Source organism: Panthera tigris, chromosome D1 (genome assembly GCF_018350195.1).
Source record: "Panthera tigris isolate Pti1 chromosome D1, P.tigris_Pti1_mat1.1, whole genome shotgun sequence".
In the NCBI taxonomy this organism is placed as follows: Eukaryota; Metazoa; Chordata; class Mammalia; order Carnivora; family Felidae; genus Panthera; species Panthera tigris.
In genome coordinates this window covers 26,539,644-26,561,778 of record NC_056669.1, presented here as the reverse complement: position 1 = coordinate 26,561,778, position 22,135 = coordinate 26,539,644, and the positions used below count along the sequence as shown (strand labels likewise).

Sequence of the window (22,135 nt, the reverse complement as noted above, 5' to 3'; positions counted from 1 at the left end):
ATGAATTGTAAATTGTATATATTACATCATTATGCAATCTCCTAATTTTTCTACCTCTATATATCTAATGATATTCCAGTATTTTTTTGTTTTGTTTTGTTTTGTTTTGTTTTTCCAGCTACATATCCCTGTCTAATTCTAGGATCAAATGACAGGGACATGTTTACATTTCTTTCGTGGGTGCTGGAAAACAGTATTTAATATAATGAAAACCTCCAAATACTAAATTAGAACCTAGACCAGAGGATGATCTCTATCTAGATTTAATCATCTCTGAGGACATTAGCAAGACAGGCATTGACTTTGTTTTTGATATAAATATTAGTGAAGTATAATTTACATACAGAGAAATGCACAAATCATAAGTATACAGCCTGATGAATTTTCATAAAGTGAGCATATCTATGTAACCTGCATTCAGATCAAGAAACACAACATGAGCTGTACCTTGGAAGTCCATTGTGCCTTTTTCCAATTCTTCTTCACTCCCAAGTGTAATGGATCTCCTGACTTCTGATACCACAGATATAATATGCTTGTTACCAAATTTCATAAAAGTAGAATTATATGATGTATGTCTGGGAATATTTTGCTCAACATTTATTTGTACAATTTATCCATATTGTTGTATATTCTTGTAATTCGTTCATCCTCATTGCTATTTGGTGTTCTCTTGTATGAATATACCATAATTCATTTATCTATTTAACTGTAGATGAAAATCTAGGTTGCACAGTGCACTTCTGACACTACCTGGGTTAGGTTACGTTTTTCCAAGTTAAAGGCCACGTCTTTTACAAGACTCTCTTCACTTCAGACACTATCTGCAAGCTTGGGGTTCCCATGCTACCTGTATTTCTGACCAACTAACTACAGTTTAGGGAGCTAGTATCTCCTTAGGCTAGATAATTTACCAGAGTGACTCACGGAACTCAGAAAAGTGCTATACTTAGGATTATAAAGGACACACATCAAGACCAGGCAAATGAAGACATACTTAAGGCAGGGTTTGTGAGGGTCCCAAATGCAAAGCTTCCATGTTGCTAGGCCATGTGACTTCCTTGGCACAGTGATACGTGATTTCCAACCAGGGAAGCTCTCCTGAGCTTCAGTGTGCAGAGTTTTTATTGAGGCATCACAACATAGGAATGGTTGATAGAATCATTTGGGCACACGATTGAACTTACTCTCCAGCTCTTACTCCCTGGCTGATACCACCTGTTTCAAAGCCCCAACCCTGTAATCACATGGTTCAGCTTTCTGGCACAGGCAGCCCCCATCCTAAGTCATATTAGCAGAAACTCAGGTATGGTCAAAGACCACAACGAATAACAACAAACACTCCTATTACATGGGAAATTCCAAAGACTTACAGGTTATTTGCCAGGAACCAGGGATAAAAGCCAGCCAAATTCTTTATGATGCAACAGGGTTGTTTCCAGTTTTGGGCTAATTTGAAAAGTGCCACTGTGAACATTCTTCTACGTGTCTTTAGCGAACATTTGTGTATATTTTTGTGGGGTGTGTATTCAGGGGTGGAATTGCTGGGATCGGGTGTGCCAATAATCAACTTTAGTAGATATTTAGTAGATACTGTAACATTTTATTATTGAGCATTGACTTTTAAGGTTTTTTTTGTGACAAAATATGCCTTCAGATTATAAAACCTGGATCTGAATCACTAAGGTATCTGAATCCAGATTTCCATTGTAGCACATTTCTGCCTTTCCGGTGTGGTGAGGTTGTGTGTGTGTGTGTGTGTGTGTGTGTGTGTGTGTGTGTGTGTCTGTTGGGGAGGTGTCAAAGGGTAGTATGACAGAGTTTGTTCTTTGATGTCATACATGAATGTAGAAGAAAATAAGATCCTAACAACTACTCTTTGTCAAACTGTAGCCTTTGATTTTATCACAAAACAGTAATGCAAACAGCAGACACTACGTTTATGAACGCTGGGCTACCCGTGAGATGACATTGGTGGAAGTACTGGGCACTTGAGTTTATCACTGTCTGTTGAGCATTAGCCTCTATGATTTCTCTCCTGTGACTACAGTTCTTCGCGAGCAGGAGAAGAATTGGCCCTGCTACGAATGTAACCGCCGATTTATAAGCTCGGAGCAGTTGCAGCAGCATCTCAATTCCCATGATGAAAAACTGGATGTGTTTAGCAGGTATAATGAGAGAGAAAGTTTCACCAACTCAGTTTTTAAAGGTCCACATTCATTTCCATGTTTTCTGTAAATTAACGAGTGTTTCTGTGTATAGACAGGTAATCAGGTGGGCTGCTGAGGGAAATTATTTCCTGTTCTTCTTCTTCTTCTTCTTCTTCTCCCCCTCCTTCTTCTTCTTCTTTTAAATGTTTATTTATTTGAGAGAGAGAGAGAGAGCAGGGGAGAGGCAGAGAGAGAGAGAAGAGAGAGAATCCCAAGCAGGCTCTGTGTTGTCAGTAGAGAGCCCAAAGTGGGTCTCAAACTCATAAACCGTGAGATCATGACCTGAGCTGAAATCAAGAGTTGGATGCTTAACCGACTGACCATCCAGGTGCCCCCACTGAGGAAAGTTTCTTATCTGTCATTTCCTTTGCCCCACCCCCATCCTCATTTACTATTTACTTCTTTTCCAGCATGACCAGAGTACCCAGCAATAGGAGATCCTTCCCCCTCAGTTATATCTCCCCTAACTTGAGATTCTGGGATAGGAATTCTTAAGATAGCACATTCTGCATCTTTGATTTGTAAACTTTTTTTCAGAAGTAGGATTTCTTCATCAAACTTAATCATAGGTTTCATTCCACTGTCTGAAAGAAATAAATCAGAGAGAATCATATAGGATGGGGTAGGCTGGAGCCAGATCAGGTAGGCTTTGTGGATAATGGTAAGAAATTTGGATATTATTCTAAGCATGATAAGAAGTCTTAAATGGTTCTGATCAGGGAGTACCTGTGATGTGAATTTATGTGTTGAAATGTCATGCTGGATAAAAAAAAATGTCACTTTTGCTTTCATTGGAGCAAGAGTGAGGACGGGAGGCCAGCTGGAAGCTATTTCAACAGTTCAGGTCAAGAACGAGAGTATGTTGGACTAGGGTGATGGGACAGATGTAGGGTTGCCAGCTTTTACAGGACTTGAAAAGAGAAGAGATGGTGTGACAAGGCATTTAGGAAAGTAAGAAAGTCAGTGTTCTAGGGAGGTACAGCATGACTGCCTGCAAGGTAAGAGCTCCCTTGAGGTTTATGGTCATGACATTAAAATAAGACCACTAGCATGCTGGGTGTCATTTTCCAGCTCCGTTTGCTGCAATAATGTCAGTGCAGAGCAGCTGGAGAATTGGATTGCACAGTAGTTTCTCCCAAGCACGTGCAACACAGCAAAAGTGATGGAGCAGGGATGGCAATCGAGAGCATACACGAGGGAGTGCTGACAGCGAACGACTTTGCTTAATGTGTGGAAAGAAGGGAGGGAAAACATCAAGAAGACTTAAGACTGCAAATAGGTGACAAGGACTAGATTGTAGGTGGTAGTGAGATAGAAGGATTTTTGAGTCCAGGTATTTGAGGATGTGCGCTAGAAAGCTAGAGATAGCTTTAGAGTGGACGATGCACAGAATTGGCGTAAGGCGGGAGGCTCTGCACTTATTGAGGATAACAAGGTCTAGGATATGACCATGGGAGTAAATGTCTGAAGTGGGTGGAGGACACAGTGAGAGTTGAGTCATTTTCTGTCAGGTGTCCCTAGAACTCTGTTCATGGCTCTATTATAGCACTTTTTGTGTTTTATTGTGATTTTTGCTTTACGTGCCTGCCGCCTCTACTAGACTTCTGAAGGTAAAAACTGTCATATAGAACTTGTCTTTATTGCCTAGCACAAGCGTGACACATGGTTGGTAAAGATATTTGTAGGCTAGCTGTTAAAAAGAAATTTGAGACAATTAGGAAAATTTCAACTTTGACTAGATTTAATAATATTGAGCAACTATCAGATTTTTTTTAAGGTGTAATAATGGTATTGTGGATATATATGAATCTTTTTAAAGTATTTATTTATTTTTGAGAGAGAGAGAGACAGACAGAGCATGAATGGGGGAGGGGCAGAGAGAGAGGGAGACAGAGAATCCAAAGCAGACTCCAGGCTCTGAGCTTTCAGCACAGAGTCCAACGCGGGGCTGAACTGAACCATGAGATCATGACCTGAGCCGGAGTCGAATGCTTAACCGACTGAGCCACCCAGGCGCTCCATAATATGAGTCTTTATGTTGTGGAGACGCTTACTGAAATATTTACGGATGAAATAACATCTGGGACTTACTTCACAAATAATCTAATGGGGGCGCCTGGCTGGCTCAGTCAGTAGAACATGCGACTCTTGATCTCAGGGTTGTGAGTTCAAGCCCTATATTGGGTGTGGAGCCTACTTACCAAAAAAAGTAATAAGTAACTAAGAAAAAATCTAATGGGTGTTTGTGTGTGTGAGTGAAATAGTGGGAATATGATGGAATAAAATTAGCCATGAATTGCTAAGGATTGAAATTAGGTAATGGGCACATTGGTCTTACTCTCTAGATTTGCCTAGGCTCAGAATTTTCAATAGTAAGGAGCCTTTTAAAAGTTCTGGAACAACATATAATTTTTGTTAAATTGTGAAATAGATGAGTGGAAGAATAAAACATGATCTGATTAATTTTATACATATCTCTCGTACACATCTCCTTTTCTTTTAATTCCAATGTAGTTAACATACAGTGTTATATTGGTTTCAGGTGTACAACATAGTGATTCAATAATTCCATATATTACTCACTGTTCATCAAGTAAGTGTACTCTTAATCCCCTCACACACGCATCTTCTGAAAGAGATTTTAATGATACACTTTCTGAATTCGTTTTATTAAGGAATTTTTGTATGCTAGGAATCTATTAAAGGGGATGAAATTGATTTGGTGTTTACTAGGCATGTTATGGAACAATTGAATTAGAAGTTTGTTTTGAGCTTCCAGAAGCTTATGGTAAAACAAGAAAGTTCTTTTGAAGCCAGCCACAGTTCTTGGAAGGAATAGGAAGTGAAGCAAGGAGACAAGAAGGAAAGAATGGAATCTCGTTTCTAGGAATGGCTATAAGGCTTAGCGCGTTCTGTCCTGTCTGCATTTCTCATGGCATTTCAGAGATATGTTTGTGCTTCCAGAACTTTCAATAATGAAATGGTGTCAGTGCTTTGAGTTTTTATAGCTCCTTTTTTTCCTGAATAATGTAAGAGCTATCTAGATGGCAAGGATGAGACGTTTAGAAAGTGTATATTATCAAAATGACTGTTCCTGTTAGAAAAAGAATCAAGACAAGTAGTAAAATGAGAGAAAATCAAGATTCAGGGCTCATCAGGACCATCGAGGGAAATATTTGTTAGTGAGAACTGTGTAACCATGACTGTTTATAACCCAATCTTTTGTCCCCAGAACAAGAGGCAGAGGAAGGGGACGAGGCAAGAGGCGATTTGGCCCAGGTCGACGGCCAGGGCGCCCTCCAAAATTTATCCGCTTGGAAATAACCAGCGAAAATGGGGAAAAGTGTGATGACACGACACAGGTATTGGGCGAGGGAAGAGCTCCTTCCTTGTCAGATGCTTGCTTAGGGGACCTGGAGCAATTACCAGGTTTCAGTACAAACATCCCCCCAGAGGCTGAGCATCCTGCCATGCTGGTGCTTTGCCGCCTGTTCCTTAAAGGGTGACCGGAGAAAGGCAAGAAGAACGTATTCTTTTTTTTTTTATTCATAATTTATTTATTTTTTAATTTACATCCCAGTTAGTTAGCATGGAGTGCAACAATGATTTCAGGAGTAGATTCCTTAATGCCCCTTACCCATTTAGCCCATCCCCCCTCTTATAACCCCTCCAGCAACCCTCTGTTTGTTCTCCATATTTAAGAGTCTCTTATGTTTTGTCCCCTTCCCCTATATTCATCTGTTTTGTATCTTAAAGTCCTCATAGGAGTGAAGTCATATGACATTTGTCTTTCTCTGACTGACTAATTTCACTTAGCATAACACCCTCTAGTTCCATCCACGTAGTCGCAGATGCTAAGATTTCACTCTTTTTGATTGCCGAGTAATACTCCATTATATATATATATATATATATATATATATATATATATATATATATATATACACACACACACACACACACACACACACACGCACACACACACACACACCCACGCCACATAAGAAGAACGTATTCTTGAATGTTACAACAAAAACCCAACATTGCTGCCCTCAAGATTTGAGATTGATCAGAGATATTACTGGGGGACCCTGTTTAATCCGTTGAAACAGTTGAAATGATTATATTCCAGAAGAGTTCTCCCATTAGAGTCCTTTCCTCAAGAAGTGATCTGGAATATCTCCTAGTTTTCACAGCCTGGGGATGGTTTTCCCAGAAGGAGAATTTTTTTTTTTTTTTTCTGGGTATCATGACTCTAGCCATTTAAAAAATCATGCAGGAACTCTGAATCTTAGCTGACGATCTCTGTAGCACGAGTCTCTACCTAGGTGGGGAAATAATTCCTGGTTGTTGCAATTTCAGGACTTGCTACATTTTTCCACCAAGGAGCAGTTTGATGAGGCTGAGCCAGCGACTCTGAACGGGCTGGATCAACCAGAGCAGACTGCTCTCCCCATCCCACAGCTGCCACAGGACACCCAGCCTTCTCTGGAGCATGAGCCAGAGACTCACAGCCTGCATCTGCAGCCCCAGCATGAGGAGAGCGCGCTGCCTGCCCAGAGCACTCTGACGGCCGATGACATGCGCAGAGCCAAGCGTATCCGAGTAAGTGGGGAGCGCGGCTCCTCCCTGATGAGGTGCTGCCCTTTCTCCAGTCAGCTGGCTTTCGAGGCGCCACGTTTCCTGACTTACTATTCACCGTCCACTTCGAAATCCTGCATCTAACCTACCACGTGCTTGATTCCCTTATTTCAGAAGAACGTATTCACTATTTCTCAATGTCTTTGTGTCCTGTGACAGGCTGGAATGGCTGGTCCTAGATCCCATCAGTTTAGTAATGACACAGAAGCCTGGCTTTTGGCAGCTTCGGGACAAGAATAGTTCAAATAGGATCACGTTCTGGATCCCTAAACTCACAGATTGGAAATGGGGAAATAAGTCCACTTAATTATAATAATGATTTACAGCGAAGCTGTATCTGTGATTTACAGCGAGGCTGATCTGTGACTAATGAGAGCTCTCAGGTTAATTCTGGGTAAATGAACTTGGTTGTCTACAGTTTCCAAGGGGAGACTGGCAAATGTCATTACTCGTCAAAGCAAAGGGACCCGTGGCCGAGTTGATATGGCAGGTACGCTTTACACACCCAGGACAGCTTGAAGTTTAAGCTCCAGGTTCAGAGTTGGTCAATACCTCACTTCTGTGGCCTGCGTCTTGACTTTAGACCATGTGGCCACGGGACCTCCTTGGCTTCCAGATCAGATGCGTGTTAGTCTTTTTTTCACAGATAGCCTCAGAGTCTGAGTTAGTTGCTGCAGGGGATGCATGTGGAGAGCGGGATAAGTGCATGTGCTGACCAATTTACATCCAGAAGACAATTACTTATACCCCTGTCTGTGGCAGCAGGGTATATACTTTTATTGTACTTTATATGTGGATAGAAAGAGGGGTTTTTCTGTATAACTTCTCAGGCTTCACAATTTCTAGATAGGTGATTGTTTTAGCTTATGTTTCTTTTGGACTTCTCATTTGCCTATGGGCTAGAAGGGACCTTGAAAAATAGTTCAGTCCATGCCTTCATGTAAAAGTACATTTAAACACTTTCAGCTGTGTAATAGTATTCAAACATCCTTTTTACGGGTCCTGTGATGGAAACACATAATACTCTTGGCTCCATGTATATTCTTTCAAAAGGACATGTAAACATACACAAACATAGACCAGAAAGGCAAAAAGCTGTGAATTAATACCTTCCCATCTGTCATTCTACATTATTTCTCAATCTTCGTTTTACTCTCCTGCTCAATTACTGTCTTTTCTGCTTTGGCCATTCTGAATTTTTACGAAGTTCAGAGAAATGCTTACCAGATTTAATTTTTTTTGAAGGAAAAAAACCAACCTCAAAGCCCACACGTGTAGTGAAGTTGTGGTTGTATAAGCGTAGTGTGGTTATAACCATACTTGCATTCTTCAGTGAGTTGGGTGACTGGTTTAGGTACAGGGTTCCTTGTGTCAAAGCCAAAGCCATGTGCATGTGGCTTCTGGAGGTCAGTCTTAGTTGAGCTTTTGTTCTTTTTCCTTTCACACATTCTAAAAAGTAGGGCTATGTATTTTTTCATCTTTTCTATCCAGGTTGGTAATGACCAACTGAAGGGAAGTCTTCCAATCCAATTGGTAATGTAACTATTTTTCTCTCCTCTAATGCTGCCTGCTCAGTTGGAGCTGCAGGTAGGTTTGTTTCCTGTGTCTCACATAACAGAATGTTATTTAAGTGTTTGCCTGACCTGCTCTTCTTTGCAACCTGTACGTGCTAAATCCTGGTGGAAACTACAATTTGGTTGCTACAGTGAATGCTAATTAGTTAATGAGCAACAATTGATCTTCAGATAGGTCAGTGAATAAATTGTGGGCGGCATATTCCTCCTACACAAAATAAAGGGTAGGACCAAGCGATCTCCAAGGTCCCTTCCAGCTCTACAACGACTTGAACGACTTGTGGGATAGTCGTGAGATCTGACTATAGGCTCGGCACTGTGCTGGGGGCACAATACAATTTTCACATGAGTCCTGTCCTCTAGGAGCTTATAGTCCAATTAGGGAGATAATGGTCATGTAAGGTGGCTTACAGTTGAGTGCTAGGTTTAAAAGTGTAACCTGTAATTGTTACCAAAACTGGGAAGCTAGGAAGGCCAAAGAAAGAGGAAGCAGTCAGGGAATATGGATGCAGCAGTTCATGGATGATGTGAGATTTAAACAATCTGGGAGAGAGACGGGAAGAAGGTAGGCTGTTTCTGTGGATGGTGGCCATAGGATCAAAGGCCAACACACGGGCATGTGCTTGGAATGGTTATGGGACAGTGCACATGGTAGCTTGACCCTAGTGGGTGCCAGGTGAAGGACAGTGGAGAGTGAGATTTGTTGGCTAGTCCACCAAAGGCTTTGAAAGCCGGGTAGAAAACAGACAGAGAAAAGTTAAAAGTAAATTAATTAATTAAAAAGCCAACAAACAGGGCCCCTGGGTGGCTCAGTTGGTTAAGCATCTGACTTTTGATTTCAGCTCAGGTCTTGATCTCAGGGTTGTCAGTCCAAACCCCAAGTTGGGCTCCATGCTGCATGTAGAGCCTACTTAAAAAAGTCAACAGGGGCGCCTGGGTGGCTCAGTTGGTTGAGCGTCTGACTTTGGCTCAGGTCATGATCTCGCAGTTTGTGAATTTGAGCCCCACATTGGGCTCTGTGCTGACAGCTTGGAGCCTGGAGCCTGGTTCAGATTCCGTGTCCCCCTCTCTCTCTGCCCTACTCCCACTCCCACTCTGTCTCTCTGTCTCAAAAATAAAAATAAAACTTAAAGTCAACAGGATTTATTTCTTTTTAGTGTCAAGATCAAAATAATATGCAAATTGATCAATTAAATTAAGTTCCCTTTAGCTATTAATATCAAACTTGAGAATCATTATAGGTATTTGTCTATAAAGAACGTTGTCTCAGAATTCATTAAAAATTTTTTTAATTAAAAATTAAAAAAAAATGTTTATTTACTTATTTTTGAGAGAGAGAGTGAGTGAGTGCAGGGGAGTGGCAGAAGGAGAGGGAGAGAGAATCCCAAGCAGGTTCTGCACTCTCAGTGTGACCCAGCACAGAGCTCAAACTCAAGAACCATGAGATCAGGACCTGAGCCAAAATCAAGAGTTGGATGCTTAAACGACTGGGACACTCAGGTGCCCTTTAATTTTTAAATGATCTTATTTTATTTTTTAATTTGAGAGAGAGAGAGAGAGAGAGAGACAGAGAGAGAACACTCGTGAACAGGGGAAAAGCAGAGGGAGAGCGAGGGAGAGAGGGAGAATCTTTTTTTTTTTTTTTTTTTTAATTTTTTTTTTCAACGTTTTTTATTTATTTTTGGGACAGAGAGAGACAGAGCATGAATGGGGGAGGGGCAGAGAGAGAGGGAGACACAGAATCGGAAACAGGCTCCAGGCTCCGAGCCATCAGCCCAGAGCCTGACGCGGGGCTCGAACTCACGGACCGCGAGATCGTGACCTGGCTGAAGTCGGACGCCCAACCGACTGCGCCACCCAGGCGCCCCGAGAGGGAGAATCTTAAGCAGGCTCCATGCTCAGTGTAGAGCTGGATGTGGGGCTTGATCCCACAACCCTGGGATCATGACCTGAACTGAAATCAAGAGTTGGACACTCAACCACCTGAGCCACTCAGGTGCACCTAAGAACTCATTTCATTGTGGGTTGAATCCCTTATCACAGGTTTTAGCAACCATAACATTGTGGTACCATTGAGGATCTTATATACCAAATAGTATGGCATGGTTGGCTGATGGCAACTCAGGGATCTGAAGATCCATAATGGATCCATCTGTGCTGCTTCTGCCACTTTTCGTGGTTTGCTCTAGAAATATGTGCCAGCACAGCTCTGAACTACAGAGGATACAAGTGGCCTGGAAGTGGGTTGGGGTGGGGACAGTTTTCAGCACTTTCACTGCCCCGTGCTGTGTGGATTACATGAGGATCATTAGATCAGAGAAATACGGTCTTCAGGGCTTCATGGGGATTAGAAAGATGACAAGAACAAGGTTTGTGGACAGAACTAAGAATGAGGAGCCCGGTGGCTGGTCAGTGATCAAGTGTCTGAGGACACTCCTGCTAATCAGGAATGGCAGAAGACTTATTAGCATAATAGTCCAAAACAAAATCGAGTTCTGAATTTGGTGCCCAAAAAGGAATGGAATCCCTAGTGGGACCAAGATCAGTGGTACATTGTGTCTGCCCTTGGAAACCTTATCAAACTTGGATAAAGGAAAACTGATTCTTACCTGCCAAAAGCACTCTAAATCTTGAATGTCTGAACCTCAGGACAGTATTTGTTTATTTGCAATATTTCCATTAAGTTTTAGAAGTAGCCAGAATAGTGTAAGCTTTTATGTAAAATAAGTATTTGTTCAGGCAGAGTAAAAAGATTAGGTAACTGCTGAACCGTATAACAGTGCAAGAAAGCTCTGTGGCTGACGTGAAAAAGGGCTACTGTTTAAGATCTCTGCAGATACTATAAAAGAGACCTTGAAAAAATTCATCTTGATTTTCATATGGAATACATTTCATTAATTCTGAAACTTTTATTGAACACTTCCTATGAGCTAAGCTATATGTCAAGGGATTTGGATACAAAGGAGAATAAAATATGATGCAGTCTGGAAGCAACCTCAGTCAACTTGGGAAGACAACAGAATTTCTAAATACCTACTTGAGATAAATGAGTAGGTAAAATGTCTCTCCCAGCCCTGTGAGAGACCCCTGAAGAGGAAGTTTTCTGTCACATAGTAACTGTGTTCAGAATTTCCACTAACTAAAACATAATTATTTTGCTTTTCCCCGAATGATTATTTCACTTTAAATTCAGTTTAGACATTGCTTCTTGTAAGTAATTTGAAAGTAAGGGGTTAAGCATGGTTCCTTGTACTTTTTTCATCGCACAAATAATGCGTTAAGGTCTCCTTTAACCCTTCAATTACTATTCCCTCATAGTTTCATAAGCATACCCACTCACAGATATATTTTTTTGAAGGATTATTTTTCCTTCTCCTAGCTCTCTAGAGCATTCTCTCTGGCCTTTTGAGGAACTAATGAATGAGTCTTCATTATAGTATAACTAAAATACTGATTCAGAATTCTCTGTGTGAAAGATGATTCTGTTGATTTGCTCTCAGTAGAGCATGAGCTGTTTTTCCAGCCGTAGTGATGAATTTGCATTGAATATCCATCCATAGTCTGCCACTAGGATTCCCTGTAACAATTGCATGAATTTACAAGATAGCTAATCAACATTAGAAGTGCGATCTGTGACTGAAAAAAAAAAAAAATTGGCTGGTCTAGACAGAGAACAAAGTGATAAGCTTAACTTTCTTAGCATGGCCTTCTAACCAGTGGAACTAACTAGCTACACTGAGAACTTGTCTTCTGCAATTTCTAAGTAGGAAGTGGTCAAATACACATATTCCATTTATGATGGGTGTTCATGTATCTTGTGTCATGAATAAACATGTTCATATAAATCTGTATCTTTCATTTCTCTCTCAAGTTTCTTTTCTTAAATTGAAATATAATTCACATACCATAAAATTCACCCTTTTATAGTGGCTTGTAGAATATTCCCAAAGTTGTACAACCATCACCATGATAATTCCAGAATATTTCCCTCACCCTCAAAGAAACCCTGTATCCATTGCCTCCTTCCCTGCCCCTGGCAAGTACTGCCCTTCAGTCCTTTTTATATCTTTTATTTCCTCCTAAACATTTTAATCAAGCTTCTAATTATTTTTCTCAAGAGCTTCAGCAAGTAACATTTGGCTGACTTGCTCCAACCTCATTAATGCGTGTGTGACTTATCCCACATCATTTCTAATAAATCTTCTATTATTCTACTCCATTCGGGGATTTATTTTTTTATACAAATCCTTGATTGGGAATTATTTTTTGGGTCTTACTTAAATTCTTTCACCCCCTCCCCCCAACATCCATAAATATTGTGAGACATAAAAGAAATTTGTCTTTTCAGCATTTGGGGCTTGCTTTGTTTTTAATGTCTTCACCAGAAAAATCTTCTTTCTTTAAAAAAAAATTTTTTTTTTAATTTTTGAGAGAAAGAGAGAAAGAGAGACAGAGAAGCAGACAAAGAGGGAGAGAGAGAATCCTCAGCAGACTCCATGCTGTTAGCATAGAGCCTGATGAACCCTGAACCCTGAGATCTCGATCCCATGAACCCTGAGATCATGACCTGAGCTGAAATCAAGAGTCTGACGCTTAACTGACTGAGCCACCCAGGCGCCCCTGAAAGACTTCTTTCAACTGTGTGTCCCGGAGTTGAATTTCTATGGAAAGTCTGACTGCAGAGATCATCCTACTTGTCTATAAAGGTGTGAGCTGCTTCTGCACTTGATTTCCTCACTAAATAATCGTATTTGTGTGTGTCTTTCAGAATGCAGCTCTTCAGCATCTGTTTATCCGGAAGTCCTTCCGGCCTTTTAAGTGTTTGCAATGTGGGAAGGCCTTCCGTGAAAAGGACAAACTGGACCAACATTTGCGCTTCCACGGGCGGGAGGGGAACTGCCCGCTGACCTGTGATCTCTGTAACAAGGGCTTCATCAGCAGTACGTCCTTGGAGAGCCACATGAAGCTCCATTCAGATCAGAAGACTTATTCTTGCATTTTTTGCCCAGAATCCTTTGACCGCCTTGATTTGTTGAAGGATCATGTGGCCATTCATATCAATGATGGCTGCTTCACCTGCCCAACCTGTAAGAAACGATTCCCAGATTTTATCCAGGTGAGTGTCTACTCCTGAGATTCCTGTACACTTTCTTCTTTGGTAAGAGACACTTCGATGTTTGGGAAATTGAGACTGCCTGCCGCCTGCATTTTCATCCCTTCTTTGAACTTTACGGTTGAGAACGGTATTTCTTCAATCAAGCTGCTTTTGATAAACAAAAGATTATTATGACCCTCAATTGTCCAAATCAGACATTGGCATTTAAACATTTAAGTTTTATTACAAGTAACAAATACCCAGATCTGATTATAATTTTTACAAAGTCTTTCTTAATCTTTGCCAGTACCCTCTACTCATAAAATATAGAGAGCCTGTGGAAGACATACTCCCATTTCCTGGCCTGGAAACATTTTCTCTCTACTACTGTGGTATCCTGTCTTGCTTTACTAAGGTCATGCATTTTGGAAGGAAACAAAGAGAAAGTTGGTATATAATATACTTTTGTGTCAAGCACTGACCTCCTTCCTTGGACTATAGTCTGGAGCAAAATAGGTGAGGATAAATTCCAGAATATTCATGATTTCATTTGGACTTCAAGTGATGATATGCTAGTTCTATGCTAGTCAATGAGTAATTAAATATAAATATCTAATGAAAAATATTCTCTTTTAAAAAAAATTACCCAAATAAAAGATCATAGTTTTATTAGTGTTGGGACTCTTGGTAATTGTATCACTTCACACAAGCAATTAGCAAGTGGCTTAAGGCAGAATCTAATGGCAAAAGAGACTCAAAAACAACGAAGCAAAATGTCTTACAGAAATACCTTGATATGACTACTTAGCTCTCATTCACAACTCTCATTCATTGGATATTTATGGCTAAGAGAGTTCAGAGGTCATATTCCTTTATTTAAGTTATCTAAAAGTATAGGGAATAAGTCTCAATTAAGGAGAAATGATGCTGGTGATTGTATTTTTCTCATAAATGCATAATATATTTTATGTCATCCAATTCATGTCTTTATTCTTCAGAACGTGATTTAATAGAAAGATGTAAAAGGACCAATTACTAAAAGGGGCTAAATTGCTTCTGTACATGTTGGAGGCAGGAAAAAGTGAGAAAGAATTATTTCTTTATCTTTCTGCAGATAATTTTTAGCAAGATTCATTTAAATCCAAAGGAACTCTGCTTTTAATCTTAAAGAGAGAGAAGGAAAAATGGGTCTTATGTGATCGGGGCTTTGACTAAGCAAGTACTCTTTCTTCCTCTTCTTCAAATTCAGGTTAAGATTTGTAAGGCTTTCTGGCTACTTGTTCTGTTTCTTTGTGACAGGGATACTATGTGTGATTGAGGCCAATTATCAATCACATCTGATTGGATTACACCGCCAGGTTGATGAAAATCCATGGTAATGCGTTTGGCTCCCTCTAGTGTTGATAAGCCACCTGTTGCCATTTCATTTGGTGCTTGAGTCCTCTGACTCTTTCGTGTCTTCTGCCAGGTGAAAAAGCACGTGCGAAGCTTCCACTCGGAAAAGATCTACCAGTGTACAGAGTGCGACAAGGCCTTCTGTCGTCCTGACAAACTGCGTCTCCACATGCTCCGACATTCGGACCGCAAAGATTTCCTGTGTTCCACATGTGGAAAGCAATTCAAGGTATGTAAGCAGGGAACAGCCTAAGGTAGTTCTCATGCTGCTGAAATTATGTCAAGCTAAGGCCTGTTCATTTCATCAGTAAATCACCTACTTACAAAGAACTGAACTTGAAATGCATTTTATGTCTCATGTTTGACTTAGTTATTATTATAAAATTAAGGAAAAAAACTCACCTTAATTTCTCCAAATAATTAATTCAAATTGCTGAATAGAGTAATACCACATCTCCTTAAAAGATCTAAATGCATAATGAACAGAACTAAGTTGCTATTGAGGAATTCCTAAGAGAACAATACATTTACTTACCAAATCAAGAGATTTTTATTGAGCACTTATGAAGTATTAGAGCCTAGTAATTGAGCCCTGAAAGTCGTAGGACTCTCATCTAAGGGAGGTGGGAAATCTGTAGAACACTGAATGGCTTAGACAACTTTAGGGGAATGGTAATGACTCCAAGGATTAAAATAAGACATAATCGGGGTGCCTGGGTAGCTTAGTTGGTTGAGTGTCCGACTCTTGATTTTGGCTCAGGTCATGATCCCAGGGTTGTGGGATCGAGCCCTGCATTGGGCTTTGCACTAAGCAAGCTTGCTTGGGATTCTCTTTCTCCTCTCCCTTTCCCTCTGCCCCTCCCCCATTTGCTCACTTGCTCTCAAATAAATAAACATTAAAAATTTTTTTAAAAATAAAATGAGACATAATAAGTGTCAGTTACCTGCCTGGAATTTAGAAGAAGCAAAGGAAAAACCTACAGGAGAATCAGATAAGAATTAAACAAGTAAATGTGGAAATAATAAAGTGTTCTTCATTGGGAAATCAGATGGTTTGCATTCAATAGAGAAACTCCAGTAATATGGTTGTATGTCATGCTGTCATAGAAATGAAAAGAATCAGAAGTGGATGCAAGAAGGAAAAACTAATTTGAAAAAGTTGTATTACATAGAATGTGTAGACATTAAAGAGAAATAGGGAGTAATTTTCAGAGTTTAAGTTGATGTATTGTGGAATATAATCCTGATAGCTTTCAGTATACAGTAGCATGGTTTAGAACTAATGTGAAAGGTGTAAATGGGCCTAGTATTTTTTGTTGTTGTTTCTGAATCAAAAAACAACACCAACAGTATATGTAAAAGGAAGGATCCCTGTCTTATGATGTTAACCGGCTGGCCATCCATCCATCCTATCCATTCCATATTTTTTCATAATCTCTTTTGTGCCAGATGTTATTTTCACCATGCAGGTAAAACACCTTGCTACTTTCATGTTCTCCTTTACCTTCACCCAGTGTATTACACAGGGTTCAATCAGAGAAGCAAACCCACTAGAGTTGTGCAGTAAAGGATTTTCTTATGGGAATAAGAACTTCATTATAGAAGAAGAGAAGTAAGAGTCTGGCAGGAAAAGTTGGAGGATCAGAGAAGAGTCACTAAGGCACCCTTCTGAAGCCCTGGTCTGTGTAGATAATGGGAATTTACCTGGGAGTCTGGGAACCCAGGCACCTGCACCAGGCTCAGGAAAGAGAGCTGGTGCTGTCCGTGGGAGGCTGGTGCTGCCTGTGTTAGTGAACGCGGACTGGCCAGCGGCACCTGCTCCCAGGAAGAGGGCTGGTGGCCTAGTGGGAGACAACAAGGGTGAGTGAGGCTGTCCTGCATCTGACCCACAGCCTCATGGCCGCTGCTTCATTTCCACCTTGCAGTCTGGTGCGAGCCTCTTTCTTAGCTAAGACTAACTGGGAACCACACTGGGAAGGGGATCCGTGTAAATGTAGTTAGTTCCCTTTAGTCAGATTGACACATTATAAAAGCACAATGTACCTACAACCCATTTTTCAGACTATAGTGAGTTATTTTTCTAGAGAACAAATCTGATGCCATGTCCCTTCAGAAAAACCCTTTAATTTTAATTAATGTTCTTAAAGTTTATTTATTTATTTTGGGAGAGAGAAATTGAGAGTATGCCCGAGTGGGCAAGGAGCAGAGAGAGAGTGAGAGAGTGAGAGAGAGAGAGAGAGAGAGAGAGAGAGAGAGAGAGAGAATCCCAAGCAGGCTCCATGCTGTCAGCACAGAGCCTGACACGGGGCTTGATTCCACAAACCATGAGATCATGACCTGAGCCAAAATCAAGAGTTTGACACTTAACCAACTGAGCCACCTGGGTGCCCCAAAACCCTTTAATTTTAATAGCCACCTAGATAGATTCCTAAGTGCTTATCACTTAAAAGTCACCACAAGGCACCTGGATGGTTCAGTCAGTGGGGTATGCAACTCTTGATCTCAGGGTTATGTGTTCAAGCCCCATGTTGGGTATAAAGTTTACTTAATTTAAAAAAGTCGCCACAAGATTTGGCTCCCATAACAGAATATACAGAGTTGTCAAATCACTAAATTGTACACTTGAAACTAATGTAACCTTGTGTGTCATTTAAACTCTAGTGTTTTTTTCGGGCACCTGGGTGGCTTAGTTGATTGAATGTCCGGCTTCAGCTCAGGTGATGGTCTCACAGTTTGTGAGTTCCAGCCCTGCATTGGGTTCTCTGCTGTCAGCACGGAGCCTGCTTCAGATCCTCTGTCTCCCACTCTCTCTGCCCCTCCCCCCGCCAATGAATTACAATAAAAAAATAATAAACTCTAGTGGTTTTTTTTTTACATGTTTATTTATTTTGAGGGAGAGAGAGAGGGAGAGAGAGAGAGAGAGAGAGAGAGAGAGTGTGTGTGTGTGTGTGTGTGTGTGTGTGTGTGCTTGTGTGCAAGCAGCAGGGTGGGGGGCAGACAGAGAGGAGGAGAGAGAATCCCAAGCAGAGCCTGATGCAGGGATTGATTCCATGAACTGTGAGATCATGACCTGAGCCGAAATCAAAAAGTTGTCCACTTAACTGACTGAGCCACCCAAGCACCCCTACCCTCTGGTTAAAAACAGAATCTGGCTCCCAGTTACCTCTGCATTTCCCCCTTCCACTTTGTACTCTGTTCTACTGAACTGTGTGCTTTGCTTAAGTGTGGCATGCTGCCTCTCCTGGAGGCTTTGCATCTGCTCTCCTTTACACCCCACCCCTGCTTGAAATATACTTTCCGACTCTCTCATCATTCCACCCAGCTGATGGCACTTCGTAGAGGCGTTTCTTGCTGCCCTCCCCTCCACTGGCTGAAGTGCTTCTGCTTCTCCTGTGTGTTCCCCTAGGACCCTTTACTTATAACCTTGTCATAGCACTTATACTGAGTTGTAATTGTCCTACTACACGCTCCATGAGGGCAACACGTGTAAAGACAAGGCAGGACCTTCTGGCTTTTAGGAGCTCTCAGGGTTTTTCTTTCTTTCTTTCTTTCTTTTTTTTAAATTTTTTTTAATGTTTATTTATTATTGAGAGAGAGAGATACAGAACATGAGCAGGGGAGGGGCAGAGAGAGGGGGAGACAGAGAATCTGAAGCAGGCTCCATTCTCTGAGCTGTCAGCACAGAGCCCAATGTGGGGCTTGAACTCACAAACTGTGAGATCATGACCTGAGCTGGTCAGTCGCTTAACCAACTGAGCCACCCAGGCGCCCCGGTTTTTTTCTTTTCTTATACAATTTTTTTTAATGGTTATTTGTTTTTGAGAAGGTGCAGGTGGGGGAGGGGCAGAGAGAGGGGTACAGAGGATCCAAAGCGGGCTCTGCGCTGACAGCAGAGGGCTTGATGCAGGGGCTTGAACCCACAAACCATGAGATCATGTCCTGAGCTGAAAATTGGACACGTAACTGACTGAGCCACCCAGACGCCTCAGGAACTCTCAGTTTAAAGAGAAGATTAGAGGGACACCTGGATGGCTTAGTCTGAGGAGCGTGTGACTCTTGATCTCAGAGTCTTGATTCGAGCCCCGTGTCAGATAGAGAGATTACTTAAATAAATAGCACTTAAAAAAATTATTACTGCTACTGTAATAAAGAAAAGAATAAAATGCCATGAGGATGAACTCTGACTCCAGGTGTAGGAGAGACTTCATAAATAAGGTGACCCTTGAATTCATGAAAGGGTGGGGAAGAGTTAGCCTGCTAGAGAAAGGGACAGGAGGAGGAGGGAGGGAGAGAGGGATAAAGACACCCCAGAGGCATTTTAAAGCTGGGCTGAACTAAGGCACAGGCAGTGGGCACGGAGAAGAGGGCCCCTATTCAAAACAAACGTCTGAGGGAGAATTGGTAGGACTTTGTGTCTGGATGAAAGGCTGATGGTTAGACAACGAGGGCTTGGGATTTGTAGCTTGGGAGGCTAGGTGTTTGGGAAAGTTGGTGATCCGGCAGCAAGATTTAGGCAGGAGGAGAGAGTAGGGGTGTAATGGATTGGTGTTAGGGCTGTTAGGATGGAAAAGCCTTGCTGAGATTTGTCCTTCGGCAAACATGTCTGTCTCTGCATGCAGAGCACAGAGAAGTACTATTAGTAGGCTTTTGGACTTAGGCAGTGATTCAGTAAAAATAAATTGGCTTGTTTAAAGGGAATAGGTGGGGGAAATTGGTGAATATAGAAACGTAACAGAAGTCTGAGGCGGTGACTTTGATCACTGTATCTAAAGAGACTAAAGATAAATACTGTTATTTAGGGCGGGGTTTGTAATCAAGACTTTACTGCAAATAAGGAGACTCTCAAATTCTCTCCTGGGCTTTCCAGGAATTAGGTGGGTGGCAGTAGGAGGAAAGAGCAGCTGGGTGTCGTGCAGAAGGGAGAGGTAGGTGAGGGGTGCCAAGCTTTGGAAATCTGAATTCAGCGTGGTTCCTGATACGTGGTGGGCACTCAAGAAATACTTGTTAAATGCACTGAAAAATGCAGTGGTTAAATAAAAGTCCCTATACGGAAACGTGGGGAGGACTGTTCTGGTGAGCAGGATCAAAATCTTTATAAGACCAGGGCGCCTGGGTGGCTCAGTCGGTTGGATGTCCAGCCTTGACTCAGGTCATGATCTTGTGGTTCGTGGGTTCGAGCTCCATGTCGGGCTCTGTGCTGACAGCTCGGAGCCTGGAGGGAGACACAGATTCTGCGTCTCCCTCTCTCTCTGCCCTGTCCCTGCTTGCACTCTGTCTCTGTCTGTCTCTCAAAAATAAATAAACATTAAAAAAAAAAAAAAAACCTTTGTAAGACCAGTAACAGTTTAATCATATGTGTAAGAGAAGAGAGCCATGCTGGATAAGGGAGCTGGCATTTGTTTGAATTCGTTTTTACTCGGGATGGGCTCTGCCTGATTTTCTCTCTACGGACTCATATCAACCTGTATCACTAGATGAGGTCATCAAACTAAGATCTGTGACCTAGACCGTAATGCTCCATCCACAGTGGGCCATGGAATTGTTTACTTGAACCTCTAAATCCACAAAATGAGAAATTCTTAAATTTATGTGGGATTTAGAATAATATCATAACATTTGCTAAAATGTGTGGGAATTGAGCATTCATGTGGCTTTGTAGATCTAGTATTACTTATCATCCATTATCAATTTACCTTGTGGTTTGTAATACCAAACCTACTCCATTATCCTTTGATCTCTTCCACATACACGTGAAGTCCTTCTTCTCAGAGACCAAGGCTCAGTGGGACACACTTACTTGCTAGTGGACAGAGTAATCCCGGTCATTTTTCATGTCCTTGTACCCTCCAGCACCCTAGCAACTCAGGTGCATCATGGCAGGTTGTGCTTACTAAGAACTTGTATTGCTTTTTTTAATCCTTTCATTGAAAGCTTTTCTACCCCTGCTCCCCACTCCCCTGCCTTTTCAAAACTTCCCTCTAAATAGCGAAAAGACAAACTACGGGAACATATGCAGAGGATGCATAATCCTGAGAGAGAGGCCAAGAAAGCCGACCGCATCAGCCGCTCCAAGACGTTCAAGCCTCGTATCACGTCCACGGACTACGACAGCTTCACGTTCAAGTGCCGCCTGTGTATGATGGGCTTCCGGAGACGGGGCATGCTGGTCAGTGCCAAACGGCTTCCAGACCCACCTATTTCTGTTTATGGGGCTGGCTTCTGTGCAGTATCCTGTACGAGATTGGTCAGTAGGTTCTGTCCGTGGTTTGGGGAGAAGCCGGAAGTGCGTAATGCCCAATAGGGTTCTCTCCTTTCCAGGCCCCCCTGCCCTCCTTTGCCGCAGCTCATTTCTGGTGACCTCTTGGGAGAGGTCTTTTTTTGTCACTTTTCATTACTAGTTTTCTTTGCCTTCACCCTTCTCAATCTCTGCTCTTATACTTTATTTCCCTCTTCTCTTTTGTGTTCCTGAACATATTTTCTGGTGAGGTCTTTCCTTGTCTCCAACTGCTCCCTTTTCCAGATGTGATACGACACTAAAAGGAAACAGCCCCTCAAAGCTGGGTATGTGAACCCAGGTTAGCAGACACCTTAGGGTAGCCAGTTCACTGCCCTCAATTCATTTGGACCTCATTACGGTTTTGGCAGAATATATTTCTGCTGGCAGCTAGAGGCATAGGGCATTATTTACAACTTAGAACCTGAGTTTGCATCTCATTCAGTGTCCTCAGTAAGGCTAGGGCACTAAACAATGAAAGACAGGTTTGCATCAGGAGAATTCAACAACGAAATTCGTGCCAGTGTAATTTTCAATTTTCCATCAGCGGGTCTTCCAGTCAGAGTGTTAATGGAATCTGCAGTGACCCAATTCCCCTTCAGTAATTTGCTGAATTACTGTTAGCTCCCGTCAACGGTGACTGTTAAGGCTTGGTGTCAGATGGGCCTGGCAGTGCTGGTTCTGGCCACATGCCCTATTGTTTTGGGGCACTGCTTCAGAGAATGCCAACAGTCAGACCAGCAGTCTAGACCAGGGGCGTTTGGTTAGTGTCTGTCTGTAATGGCTCTCTTTTTCTCATTTGCTTCTTCCCCTCTTTAGGTAAATCACTTATCAAAGAGGCACCCAGACATGAAGATAGAAGAGGTGCCAGAGTTAACTCTGCCCATCATAAAACCCAACCGCGATTACTTTTGTCAGTATTGTGATAAGGTAAAAGACAACGTGT

The 22,135-nt window shown here is 41.8% G+C and overlaps 1 protein-coding gene across 4 annotated transcripts in view; it reads left to right on the top strand.

Moving 5' to 3' along the window:
* PRDM10 (PR/SET domain 10) overlaps positions 1-22,135 on the top strand; it is a 98,589-nt gene that overhangs the window by 61,604 nt on the left and 14,850 nt on the right. For all 4 annotated transcript variants that reach the window (XM_007082685.3, XM_042957908.1, XM_042957906.1 and 1 more), the window contains 7 exons: positions 2,051-2,168; positions 5,443-5,572; positions 6,573-6,815; positions 13,194-13,541; positions 14,989-15,144; positions 20,902-21,081; positions 22,009-22,119. In XM_007082685.3, the coding sequence (XP_007082747.1) occupies positions 2,051-2,168; positions 5,443-5,572; positions 6,573-6,815; positions 13,194-13,541; positions 14,989-15,144; positions 20,902-21,081; positions 22,009-22,119 (1,286 nt within the window). The remainder of the gene's footprint in view (positions 1-2,050; positions 2,169-5,442; positions 5,573-6,572; positions 6,816-13,193; positions 13,542-14,988; positions 15,145-20,901; positions 21,082-22,008; positions 22,120-22,135) is intronic.